The 14,400-nt window shown below is 39.3% G+C and overlaps 1 protein-coding gene across 1 annotated transcript in view; it reads right to left on the bottom strand.

Annotated features, from left to right (window-relative positions):
* Positions 1 to 14,400, bottom strand: part of Gda (guanine deaminase) — a 64,990-nt gene that overhangs the window by 11,642 nt on the left and 38,948 nt on the right. The window contains exons 6-10 of the mRNA XM_051200161.1: positions 12,042 to 12,069; positions 9,497 to 9,604; positions 7,183 to 7,290; positions 4,935 to 5,032; positions 2,223 to 2,290 (exon numbers count right to left, since the gene is read on the bottom strand). Of these exons, the coding sequence (XP_051056118.1) occupies positions 2,223 to 2,290; positions 4,935 to 5,032; positions 7,183 to 7,290; positions 9,497 to 9,604; positions 12,042 to 12,069 (410 nt within the window). The remainder of the gene's footprint in view (positions 1 to 2,222; positions 2,291 to 4,934; positions 5,033 to 7,182; positions 7,291 to 9,496; positions 9,605 to 12,041; positions 12,070 to 14,400) is intronic.

The following is a 14,400-nucleotide window of genomic DNA, read 5'->3' as shown; positions in this document are numbered from 1 at the left end:
CAGAACTATGGAGGAATGTTGCTTACTGGGTTCTTCCCCACAGCTTGCTCAGTTTTCTTTCTTATACAACCCTGGACCACCTGCCCAAGGAAGTACTGCCCATGGTGTCCAGAGACCTCCCACATCAACCATTAACTAAGAAAGTGCCCCAGTCTCATGGATGCAATTTCTCAGCTGAAGTTCCCTTGTCCCAGATTACTCTAGCTTGTGCCAAATAGAGAAAACTAAGCATCCCATGAAGTGATGGCACCATCACTTTAGGATAGGGAACATGGGACACAGTGGCTCCATGTACATCATTTTAACAAGCTTATACATCATGCCCTTTTTCTTGATAATTCTTCAGGTAGTTTTCTTTATACACAGTAATCATTCTAGATCCCAAATTCCGAAATCCCAACTGCAGGTGACAACATACTAGAAAATTTCACATCTGCTATCATGTGACATAGGTGTACTTGAAATGCACTATAAAATTGTCCCAGTCTGTGCATATGATCTATTTGAAATGTAAAATTACCCATTTGTGTGTATAAGCTATATGAAACATAAATGAATTCCAGATGAAGACCTATGCCCATTCCCCTAAATATCTTTTCCTTATGCAGCATATATCACTTAAAAGTTTTAAAATATATTAAAATATACAAATAATGTAAGGAGTACAAAACCAAAACTCAAGAATCTACTGTCCAGTTTCAAAAACAATTAAGTGTTTCCAACAAAGGAAAATCTTTTTGACTTTCCATGAGTTACTTTTAATGTTGTTAGCCTTTTCTCTTTACAACTTCTAAAATAATTTATGCAAGAAGCTGTAGTGTATCTTTTGATACAAATCCACTTCTCTGGATTCCCTGTCGCTGTCACTGTTCTAGATCTGACTGTTCAAACCTCAATCTGAGCTGAAGCATATCACCTGCTCTGGTTACTGCTTTTTTTTATTGTTATTGTTGACACATATTGATTGTACAAATGAGTGGATTTTGCTGTGGCAATTCTATACATGTATATATCTTATCAATCTTTGATTGTGTCCCTCATCCTTTCTTTTCCCACCTTCCCTGTCCTCATGGTCCCTTTTCCAGACCCAGAGAGCCTATTTTCTACTCTCAGGTCACCTTTGGTTTTTGTTTGTTTGTTTGTTTGTTCCCAGGTAAATGTAGGAATATATGTGACCTTGTCTTCTTGAGTCTGTTTTCTACTGTCAGGCCATCCTTGTTTGTTTCCAAAGGTAGGAAGGCATGTGACCTTGTCTTCCTGTAACTTGGTGCTTGGCTGGTGCCAGCTTCCCCTCGCTTCCCAGCTTTACTAACACCCCTGTATAATGACATTTCATTTCGATGCATCACTAATAAAAGAGACTTTGAACGGGGTCATAAAAAGAAATTTCCCAAGCCTTTATGTATATTTGAGAAGTTTGTTGTTTTTACATGTGAAGGAGAGATGACGAGATGACCAGATATATGAATAGTATTTTTGATTAATCATTCATTTGCCTTTGGTATTATTTGTACCACCACCACAAAAAAACAAAAACAAAAAAACTGGCTTTTAGCTGTGCTTTTTTTATTTTGTTTTGTTCTGTTTTGATGTAACTTTATATTCCCAGATTCTTGTTTTGTGGCATTTTTGTTTTGCCACAATGCTCAGTTATGATTTAGCACACAGGGGTGTGTAAGCCCTCTTAACACTGCCCTTTCCTAAGCTCTGCCTATGACCTACTGTAGCTACCCCAGTTCCTCATGAACCAGGAACATCCATCTCAGTACCATCTTTCAGCCTTCCCTTGTGATCTTTGCTCACTGTCTGTCCTCCACACCATCCTGTGACACATGTTCTTCCTTTACTCTCAGTTTTAGTCTCTACTGACTGAATTTTCAGCAAGAATAATTTAATTCTTTCCTTAAGAATTTTGTGAATTGGTATGTGTGAGGTCAAGTGCTTGTGTAAGCCAGAAGATGTTAGTTAGGGACCCCGGAGCTGGATAAGGCTGTTGTGAGCTGTTAGACATGGGTGCCTAGTTTCTAAACCATGAACAGGGAAACTGGCTTTGAGGTAGGTAAAGACTTCAAAATTTCTCCCTATTTCACTGCTGTTTATTATTAAGACACCCATCCCTAGCAACCAATGAAGCTCACGTGCCTTAAGCACAGCCCCATACCTACGAATCAGCTACATCAGAACAGTTATTCATCATTGAGCTCCAGATGGAGGCTGCTTACCTGTCCCCAGCCCTATCTTCACTTTATTCTTCAGGACTTCAAGCACATTCAATAAGCCACTGCTCAGCCTGGAGAAAAAGAAGATGCAAGAAAAAGGAGAGCCAGTGATTTAACAGCATGCAGAAACTGTCAAAGGTGGCGGCGGTCACACTAAAAACTGATATCTTATCTTTATTAGCCCTAAGACCAACAGTCAATCACACCAGGCCAAGAAGGGGTAGAGTAGAGAAGATCATAAGAATCTGCTTCCTGCTTCCTGGCCCAAGGTCACTCTTGCCAGGGGGTACAAAGCATCAAGGGACTACATGGGAAACACTGAAGAATTAAGCTTTATAGTTAGTCTAGAAATCTAATAAAGCTATAGGCTTCCTAGACAACTCCTCCTCCTATAATAGAAAATGTAAATTACAAAGCATCACATTCCTCTATATCCAGAACAATGTATTACCCAAAGAAGAAGCAATTTGTATTAGGGAACAAAAATAATAGCCCAGTGTATGATGCTTTGAGCATCAAAAGCAACCTCAAAAATCTCTCCGACCTCCTCCCTCAAGTCTCTAAACCACACAAGCCAGAATCTCACTGGGCTGTGATCTAACTTAGTAGTACAGTGCTTATTAAGCATACATAGGACCCAGGTTCATCCCCAACAACAATAACAAAACAACCAAAATTTCCATCCTTTTTCCCTATGCAAGCCACAAACCCTAAAGAGAGTGTTCTAATCCTCCATCATTATGACTCATGCTGTCCAGGAAGGAATTCTCAGACATATCTTGGTTGATATACAGTTTCTATTTTGGAAGAGGTCTTGCCCAATTCACAGAAGGAAAACAATATGACACAAGGACCAAGAAGATCTGAAGATGCACTCCCCAGTATCCCAAGTTGATAACTTGGCATTAGGTTAAAACCTCTTTGTCCAATTATACTTCTGTGTGGTTGCCATGCTCCTTCACATCAAAGCATAAAAATAGGGGAGGGGCTCTCTGTGCCCATTGGTCTTCATTTGATTGTCCTGTGAACACTCTGAGTAAGCACGTTTGCTGGGCTTTTCTCTCATTGGTGTCTCTTATTGTAGAAGGTTGGTGATGACCTTATGACAAATAAGTAATCTTCCCTCATGTTTTTCTTCCTCTGTGTTTACAGGGTCAGTGATGATACAACTAAAGAGGATGGAAACCATTGAAATGGGGTCTGATAGTTGAAGTGCTGCTTCCTAGGATAGCAACTAGGAGAGAGGGTTCCTGGCCTGAATTTTGAACCTCATCATCTTCATCCCACTTGATCGAGGGAAAGACAAAGGAAAGCTAACTCATGTAATTAGGCATCCAAGAGGATACAGTGGCCAAGGGGCTCTGAAAGATATGCATTTCCAAAGCCCCTATATGCACAAGGAAAACCTGAAACTCTTGAAGATCCACATTTATTTGAAAAGCTGGATCATGTTTTAAGTTAGAGTATATTCATCCATGGGCTGTTTAATTCTTGTCCCTAGGCTGTAGATAAGGTCACCAAGCCATGTGCATTTACTTCCTGTTTGAAAACGGGGTCTTCTGAGACCTTTCAAACAACTAGAAAAATGTCCTGTGTCTCTAGGAGCCCTTCTTACATTATCATGAACATACATCTGTGTCCTTCACAAAGTCCCTAAGCTTGCAAATACTTTCATCTCTTTGCTGAGATTTTCTACCCACTTCTAGAGGCTACTCTGTTCCTCCACAGTCATTCTATCCTTTCTGCCATTCTTGAGTGTTTGTTATTTTCCCTGTGCCATCACTTCTTGAGGTGGACAACTGATCATTGCTGGACTCTAAAAAATTAGACAACAGGATCCCACTGTGGTTAACTGGTTTGATGTTACTGACATCTTCCCTGTGTGCTGGACTCCCAAGCATCACTGTCTAAAATCAACTCCCACCCAAATACACTATTTCTACAATTCTGAGTTTCTAATCCAGCATCTATGGACTAGATCACATTATCCACAATGTCTCTAAGCTGAGACACAACATTTTTATGTTTATGGGCCTTTTTGTTTTGCTGAAGATACAAGCCATAGATTTCAATTGACTCATTCATGAATTCATAAACTTTAAGAAGGGACACCAGGTAGTGACATACACCTTTACAGGTGTATCTCTGTGAGTTCAGGTCAGTCTGGTCTACAAGAGTGAGTTATATTACATAGAGAAACCCTGTCTTGAAAAGGGGGGGAGAGGGAGAGAGAAAGACAGGGAGGGGGCATGTTTCAAATAAAGTGCTTGTATTTGGGAATTAAATAGGATTAAGTCCATCCTGGGTTTTCCTATATAAGCTGTATCTCAATACATTCAGTAGCATTACCAAGTGCTGTAGAGCCATAACCCTTTTCTAAACTCTAGAGCAGACTGTCTCTCTGGGACATGCATTCTTTCAGTCAGTTCTCAGCTATAAAACTTGAATGCTATTGATTTTAAACTGTTCTACTTCCCCTTGCTGTATGTATGTGCAAATGTAGAGATTTGCAGAGATGAGGAAATCTTTAAATGTATACCCTGCAACAATGCCCTCTTTCAAATGCCTTCTTTCTTCCCCTTAGCACATCTACCTGGTTCCTTCCTCATTCAAACCAGCTATAGAAACAGATCCTATGAGAAGGAACTGAGAAAACAGAAAATACCTATCCACACTACACATCGGTAATCTGCCAAGCAATTGTTGTCTACTTACGATAAGTTAGAGTTGGGACAATGTGCAATGGATGCTCCTCGTTCACTGAAGATGTTAAGCTCTTCTTCAGAAAGGTAGCAGCCATGTGCCATGACTGTCTAGAGAGAAGAATAGCCAACATGGAGTTTAGCACTAAAAAAAAAATGTTTGTACTAATACCCATGGCTATGAACTACAAGAAGATACAGAAACAATGGCTTGGCTACAATGGTCTTTGCAAAGACAGTTTCTATTATTTGAAAGGACAAAATCCCTGTATCCAAATGTACATCAGAAAAGTCTCAACAAATGTGTATGTTCTATCTATCTATCTATCTATCTATCTATCTATCTATCTATCTACCTACCTACTTACCTACCTACCAACCTACCTATCTACCTATCTATCCATCTATTATAGTAGTGTTGGTAATCAGGCCCAGTACTCTATCACTGAACTACAATCTAGCCCCAGCTCTTAGATTCTTTTGGCTGATTTACAATGCAGTACAGAGATAGCCAGCTCACCATGGCATAGGAAATCCAGCCAGAGTGAATACATTATTATGATTTTACCATTTCTACTATAGAAAACTTTTAAGTATCCTCTTTTCTAAATCTACCTGATGTACTTCCTATAGGCTGATACCTGTGTGTATTCCAATCAGGACTTTCTAAAAGAACATAGAAGTTGTAAATATGATTTTGTAAAGAACTATGGGTTAATTATTGCAGATGGTTTGTTTTGAAGATGGAATCTCTCTATATATAGCTAAGGCTAGCCTTGAACTTACTATAGAGCCCAAACTGGCCTCACACTCATAATTTTCCTACCTTAGCCTCTGGAATGCTGGGAGTTTTGGCAAAAGCCACCATATCTGAGAGAACTGTTCTTTATTTCTGTTACTAGTTTAAATATAGGCACCAATAGTTCTTGATATAGACATGAAATCAGGATACTCATATCATAATAACTTTTAGTTAAGGAGGCAAACTTTGTTTAAGAAAGCAGGTGCCACATGTTGGAAACCTCTCTAAACTCTCATGTTGGTAAGATTTGTGAGTTTTCAAGTAACATTTAATTCTTTAAAATGTTTTCTCATTAATATAAAACCTATACCCAATTGCCTTCTCCTTTGGGAGGCATAGTTCAATTGGCAAATTTATTATTTAAATAAAACTTTCTGAACCTCCATGAAAATAAAATTAACATGAAAATTTAAGGTTAATTTATTAATCATATGGTAATACATGTAAAGGAGGATAAAGCTTCCTGTGTAAAATTTAAATTATTTATGCAAAGTATTAACTTTTTAAATCACTTACATTCATATCTCCTTTTGTGTAGTCACTAAGAAATTACTTGCTGCAGTAAACTCTCAAAGCAGTGTGTTCATTTCATGGAAGGCCAAGGCCAAAGGGTATACTGCTTTAATGAGGTCCCTTGCCACTCACATTAATTTTAATTATAGAAAGTAATACATACTCATTTTTCTAAACTTCAGAGCTTAAAAATTGCTTTTATCATTCACTGTGTATCTCTGGACAGTTTTTATATGTGAAATTACACCAAGACATATGTACATGCATATCCAACTATATTAAATGTTCTTCTGTGGGAGCATGTATAGTTTGTTCTTTGTGAATGCTGGATGGAATTCTAATAATGTAAATTCTATGATTTAACCAATTCTTTGGGGATAGTTATTTTCAAACTTTCCTTAGTTATCAACACACCACTTTTACACTCTAAAGAATTATCCTTGAAAATGGGTCTTCTGGGTCGGAAAAAAGCCCAATCATCTTCTAACTATAAAAGCTTCATTGGAAAAAAGGTCATTCTTACCATCCAATGGAAAACATAGATTTAAGGACAGGGATGACACACCAGGCCCATATCAACACAAACATAGATAGATGATAGATACACACATACCATGAAGACACATAGACACATACATATACACACACACACACACACGTATACACAAACACACTTTCAAATAGGCATACATATATATCTACACACATACAAATACAACATACATATCTACACACATACAAACACACATATATCTACACACATGTATACACACAAACATACACATAGACACACAGATACACACACACACACACACACACACACACACTGGGTTTACTCTAGTTTGGAAAATGCATGCATCTTGCAGAACTGTGATTACTTCTGAGATTTTGAAATTTAAAGGGTATAGCCTGCTTTACATAGATTATATCATGATATTGAACTTACCTTGTTTGTCAGGAGATTATTTTTATCATAGACATCTGTGTAGTTTTTGTAATCAGGGAATAAACTTTTCACAGCTTCAATTTCTTCTCGATTTTCACTTACATGGCTCTGAAAACAAAGAAAGAATGGTTTCACTTTTTTTCTGTAAAATGTTTGACATTATATCTCCTGTCTCAACATGCCATTGCTAGTTTCTACTTGCTGAACTTGCTGATGTAGACAACTATGGATGAAAACATTAAAGTCTGTACTTACTCATGTTTAATTTCCAATAACTATAATGCATCCTCTATGACAATACACACAACAAAAAAATGAATATCCTGAGCATGGCTCTGAGTGTGTGTGTGTGTGTGTGTGTGTGTGTGTGTGTCAGAGAGAGAGAGAGCTTTCCCTCAATACTTTAATCTATAGCAAGAAAAGTCTATGTCCTCTCTGAAGAGCGTCTAGTGCCTTGCTTGTAGCAACCTGCCTATAAGAATTCAATGGCCACTGGAGATAACTCCATGGTTCAATCAGAAAAAAACTAAAATTTGAACAGAGAGCTGGATTCTGAGCCTAATTACATGTCTTGAGCAAGCCAGATCTCGTCTTTAAGCTTCCATTTCTCATTGCTCAATACAAGTGTTGCCCTAGGTAAGTCATTTTCCATGTCTTAGGCAGATGTATTAGTCATATTTCAGGTGTGCAATTTCACAGAACCTAGTGCACCAGAAGCAGAAGAAAGGCTGGGCTCAGGGCCTGCCCTCAGTCTACCTCTTTTCTCAGCTTTCTGAATGATGTTTTAGCAGGAAGGAATATGAAAATGCAGAGCTGGGCAATCCTGACTTCATCAGGAAGGAGCTCATGGGACTTTTCACACAAACCTAGTGAGTAGGCAACCACACCAACCTACCATGGGGGCACCTGAAATCTGAGGGGAAACAAAGTGCTTTGCACTGGAGTAGCCCCCCAAGCCTCTGAAAAAAAAAAACCATTTCAGACCCAGGGTTGATGAGATCAGATCACAGAACAACTCACGAGCCAACAAACCCTTGCAAAAAAAAAACTCTGCCAGGCCTCATTTTCCATGCTAAGAAGAGACATAGCAAGATGACCAAAAGATCCCAACCAGTGCTGTACCTACATCTGATTCTACCCATGGTAGGGAGTAAATCCCAGTCTATCAGTGAAATGCATGGACATAACCCAAGGGAAGAACAACTGGCTGATTTGATTGGATAATACAATTAGATGCCTATGGTCCATCCCTTTAGTCAGAGCTGGTCTCCTGACGGCACTTCTTACTCTTCTGCCTCCATCTCTGCTGCTGTGCCCCAGTGCCCAGGCTGTGCCTGGGATCAGCCTCAGGTTCTGTCAACTGCACTGCATCTTCAGCCTAAGGATAGACTTCTTACATGTCTTTTTCATTTTATTTTCATGTAGTTTTTAATATTGTCTGCATCTTTCTCTCTCTCTTTTCTTTTTCCTTTTTTTAGAATACAACATACTGTTTCCAAAGTGGAAATCTTATCCAAATTTGGAATTTTATTACCAGAGCATAATTGTAGGGGGACTGAATCCAAATTCCAAATATCAGAAGCCACAACAGTAATCATGGGGAAGACACACTAATGGGTCCTATGGACATACATTTTAAAAATAAATAAATAAAAGTAAGCAATCAATATGCTGCCTTCACCCCAACTTTCCCTTCCCTCTAAGACTGTCAGCTCTGAAAGGGGAAATTTTAGTGCAGTGTGTAATTAAACTTGAGTGGGGGAGGGGAGCTCCTAATTTTAACCCAGCTGTGAGACTTTAAAAGCATTTTATTGCTAAATTGCAACAACTTAATGATAAAGGAAGATATACTTTTGTTCCTGGTTTTAAATTAAGAAACTCAGAACAAAAGGATTTTAAATGCACATTTGTAAGGTAGAAATTAAGTTCTTTTTAGTTTTCAAATAATAATTGGTTCCTCCACAAATGAAGGTCTAGAACACCAGGAAAGCATCAAATGAAGGCAGGAAGGAAATGTGTTAAACGTATTTTATTAGGAATGGGTAGTCTGACCTTGACCTTGCTATCCTTTATAAAGTTGTTTTAGCCTGTGTAAGGCAGATGAGAGAATATTGAGGATGAAAATAGCTTCAAGCGCCTGACCTGCTAAACTGACTGACTGGGTTAGGTGATGTCAGTCAGGGCACATCCTGCCCTGAAATTCTTTGACTCTAGGAAATCTCAATAGACAAACTACAGATTATTAGAGATGACCTGAAGGTACTAAGAGATCTTGAAGGTATCTCTTAGGCACAAACCAAAGAAAAATCCCTACCTGGATGTGCAGATCATGGGTCTTAGCGATTTTACCAAGTTTACTCATCAGGGTCTCCGTGCAAGAAAGTGTAAAGCGCGGGGTCACTATGGGTTTCACCCTCGAGTACTGGAAACAATAAAAGAAATTTGTGAGGAAAATATGGAGATTATGAACACATAGCACATTCCACAACGATGTGATTTTACAGTTTCAATATTGAGGAAAATCTCCAATTTTGAATAGACGGATGTTCTAGGTTCCAAAAGACAATTCATGAAGAATACAGTACTTTCTTTAGCATCAAGTTCACAGAAGAAAGTTCTGTCTCTGAGACAGGCATTCCCTTCTCATTATCTGAGATGAGACCTGCAGTAGGGACACTACATGTGAGGTAGTGAGGCAGGTTTCCCTGCCTATATCTTGAAGGGGAGTGCTGGCTGCATCCTTACTCAGAGGTCCTTAGTGATACCTCAGTGACTGACTGGCGGGATAAAAGGATCCCTATAAGGAGTGTAAAAAAAAAAGGGGGGGGGGTCTACAAGCATTATCTACAACTCACCCATGGGTAAACTTCAAGAAATTCTGAGCATTCCTATGGCTTCCAGTATAACAGTGAAGAATCATGAGGGAAGGAAGGACTAGGTTTTCACACTATGCTTGGAGGCAAGAAATAGTACTTTCTTCATGGACCGCACAATGCCAGAGCAAAGCACATTCCTGGCTGACTATGTGTGGGACTCATGTGCCATATGTTTACAGAGCAAGGTACCCTGTAGCCAGGGCACTGAGTCTAAGTATAACCTGCTTCTCAGTCCACACTGAAGACTAGCAGTGGACAGGACCAATGAAGAAGGCAGCAAATAGGTCCTCAATGTCCGCAAGCCACCCGCCTCTTTGGGTCACAGAACAATTCACCCTCTGCAGAGACCAACGTCACAAAATTAAAAGTCCCTAGACCAGGGAGAGGAAAAGAAGTGAGGATTGAGGGTGAGGTGAGTTCAGAGGGTGACTCTTGAGGACAGTGACTGGATTGTCACACCTTAAATCATGGTTTGTATTTTAAATGTCACCCCAGACTCATGTAGGATGAAAGTTCTTGGCTAATAGTGCTATTGGGAAGTGACAGAACCTTTGGAAGGTAGGGTCAACTAGAAGGAAGTAGACTGTGGCCTCCTGAAAGCCATGAGGTAGGCAACTTCCCTCTGACTGGGGTTTCTACCATCATGTTCTGCCTATTCACAGGCCTAAAAGCCACCATGCCAAGTGATTATAGACTAAAATGTCTGAAACTCTGAGTCGAAGCAACCTTTCCTTTCTTATAAGCTTCTTACCTCAGGTATTTTGTTACTGTCACAGACAACTGAGCAACACAACTCAGACTAGACTAACCACAAGCTTAGTGAACCCGGAATGGAATTCACATACCTGACTAAATTTGGGTTCTGTGCTGCATACAGACAAGGGGTATGGAAACCAAAAACAAAGGCTATACACAATATCCCTGGAGACATAAACAAGTTCAGTAGACATAAAATTTGCATCGTGTTTTAATAGTGAATAATCACATCCACTAAAATCAGATCATTGTTCCTGACTACAAAACTGTGCTTAAAAAAGGGAAGGTCCAAATATAGTGTCCTACAAGCCTTCATTGGAAAGCAAAAGCCAGAAGTTTCTATGAATTTGACCTTTTCAGACTGCACATACAAATGAGAGCATGCAGTACTTCTCTTCTGAATTGGGTCCATTTAATGTAACATAATATATTCCAGATTCATCTATGCTGTCTCAAGTAGCAAGATCTTTTTTATGAATTAATACTATGCCATTACACATGCATATGTTATATATATATATATATATATATATATATATATATATATATATACACATACATACATACACACACTCATGGGATATAAGAGACATATTGACATATTTAGATTGTATACATATCCACATGTATGCATATATGTATATATAAGCATGTATGTATAGTTTTCTTGTATATATGTATAATGTACAAATGAAAAAATTGGTTTTCTTTATCTAGTCATCATAGACTTCTAGGTTGTTTCCATATTTGAGGCTATGGTGCATAAAGCTGCTGTAAATGTAGGATATACATCTCTCCAAGATATCCCATTTTATTTCCTTGGACAGATACTCAGAAATGGGATCTCTGGATCATATGAGGCAATATTGATCAAAGGGCACAAGTTCTCAGCTATAAAATGAAAAGATACCTAAGGCTATTGTGTAGTCCTGCCATTGCACATGTGAATGGATCTCACTGTGACCATCATCTAACACTATGTGTGTAAGAAGCCATCACACTCCACACCTTAGTACTCAGTCTTTGTCAGACATGTTCAATGTTAAAAAATATGACCTCTCTGAGCTGAGCCCCTGGGTACACTGTGTCAACAATCGAAGGTTCTAGGAAAATACCTCTTAAGTATATACTAAGCCATAGGTACACAGACTAAGCCATCAAATAACTTATCGGATGCTACAGCTAACAAAGCAGCACTCTGGGTGAAAACTGAGCAAATTCACTTACGTTCTTCTGAAGCATTTCTGACACAAATCTGCAATGAAGTGACAAACACAAAGTTAGGAAAGTCAATCATTTTCAAAGAAATGTTTCAACAGGGTGAAAATATGATCCTTACAACATCCTGATTTCCATGAAAACAGTGGGTTTCGCCACCACCAATCAGAGATTAACAAGCAATAATTACTCCACTTTTCCTTTGATAGCAAAAGAAGAAGAGGAAAATCACAGGCAACATCATCCTATGGCATCCTGTGGGCCTTTCTGAGTATCCACACAGCCCCCAGCCTGTGCTAGCGGCTCTAATTCTGTGTAATAGAGTTACAGTGTACTGTGTTCCACGGATGATAGGTCCATGGACTCTTGGGCACACACAGGCACTTAGGAGCCTTAGACCATTCTTCTAGTCTCCTCTTATGTGGAAGCTAATCATGCCCCCAGTATCACTATCAGTCTCTGAGGACAAAGTCTGGCAGGAGGTAGGTACTGGAGGAAGGTGGAAGACAACGACAGAGGGGTTGCCAAGTGTGTGTGGAATGGGACAATTGGTGAAGCTAGCACTTCTGTTTGAACAGTGACAACTGTCCTACAAATTGGTTATCCCTGCCCTGGCCAGTAAAGACTTGTTTAGCTATTAGTTTTCTTCTGTCTGGTACTATTTCAGACTAAAGTGTGAATCGAGAGCCTGGGGGTGTAGCTCTGACAGACACTTGCCAGACATGAACAAAACCCTGGGCAACATCTTCAGCCCCTGGGAAACAAACTGTGAATTAAGGTAAAGTGACCACAGCAGTGGCTCATGCAGGAGCTGATTGTATGGTGCACCCTTCTTCCTCTCACCTCAGCCCCCAAAAGGATAAATCTGAAGAAATGTCTTCTGTGTATCTCTTGGTGTAGGATACAATACAGTGAAATTCCTTGTTAAATATTCAAGATACCAGGGAAAGCCATGAAATATCATGTAAGAAAGGTACTTAAATGATCGATAAATCCCCCAACATTATATGAACATAATGAAAACTCATGAAATAACTGTAATCAAAAGCTATTGAGGGGTTGTAGATATGATCTGAGTATTTCATATGCACATAGCCACGATGGAAGCTACTAGTTTGTACAATTGATATTGTAAAAGTAATTTAATGATCATGGCACCATACTTAACAAATCTTGTCTCCTGGAGAAGCCCTAGCCTAACATGGGATACTAAGGGTAATATTTTTAAAATAAAGAATCCTTCATGTGTGGGGCTGGGGAGATGGTGCAGTGGGTAGGGGCACTTGCTATGCAAGCACAAAGACCTGAACTTGAATCCCCAGAAAGAAAGGAAGAAAGAAAGAAAGAAAGAAAGGAAGGAAGGAAGGAAGGAAGGAAGGAAGGAAGGAAGGAAGGAAGAATGAAAAAAAACCTCTGCATGCTTCTAACTCCAATGTTGGGGGAGCCAGGGGGATGCTGGGAGTTTCAGCTCAGCTGAAAACTTGCAGTTCAATGAGAGAGAGAGAGAGACCCTGCCTCAAAGGAGTAAGGTAGAGACTGGCAGAGCAGGACACCCAACATCTTCCTCTGGCCTCCATGTGTACACTACTACATGCATCCGTGTACACACACATGTGCAAACAAAACACACAGAAATATACATTTTTAAAGGAACACACCAATTTTATGAAATGGACTAAATCCACTTAGTGACCTTGACAGACTAACTAGAAGAGCAACTTAATCTGTTTTTCAACTTTAATTCTACATCTTAAGAAGACCCTAGAATGTGCTGATACATCCTGAGATTCTCGGACTTTAAGAGAATTGATGCGGCTGTGTAGGGACAAAAATGGAGGATGGGTGTTAGAAGAGCTGAGAGGAAGACTATGGTACACCAGAGTCACACAGGCCGGGAATCTGGAATATGTTCTGCTCTATTCTCTTAATGTCTTTGTCAAGAATCACTTTCTTGTGAATTTAAAGGCAGCCCTTCAAAAATATGCACTTAAGAAATCGAACCTTTCCTACCTAACTCTTAAAGAGATTGTGCACTGGAACATATTTCCATTTTTCAGAATAGTCTTTGGTGAAGGATAATTTACATATCATAAAGTTCACCCATTTTAAGCGCTCTATTCAATAATTGTAGCAAATTTACTGGGTTGTGGAGTTACCATAATAATACAAACTTTGAATTCTCATCACCAGAGTGAGATTCCCTGGGTCTATAGGCAAGAGATGGGCAATGTCGCTCACCTCCCCAGCATGGCAAACCTCTCCACTTTCTGTCTCACAGACTTGCAGTTTCTATATGCTCAGTATAAATGAAATGTTATAATATGTCCCCTTTTGTGTTCAGTCTGTTTTTCTTAGAATAGTAAGGTAG

This window comes from Phodopus roborovskii, unplaced genomic scaffold (genome assembly GCF_943737965.1).
Source record: "Phodopus roborovskii unplaced genomic scaffold, PHOROB, whole genome shotgun sequence".
Lineage (NCBI taxonomy): Eukaryota > Metazoa > Chordata > Mammalia > Rodentia > Cricetidae > Phodopus > Phodopus roborovskii.
Note: the sequence above shows the minus strand (reverse complement) of the source record. Positions and strands in the feature narration are given on the sequence as shown.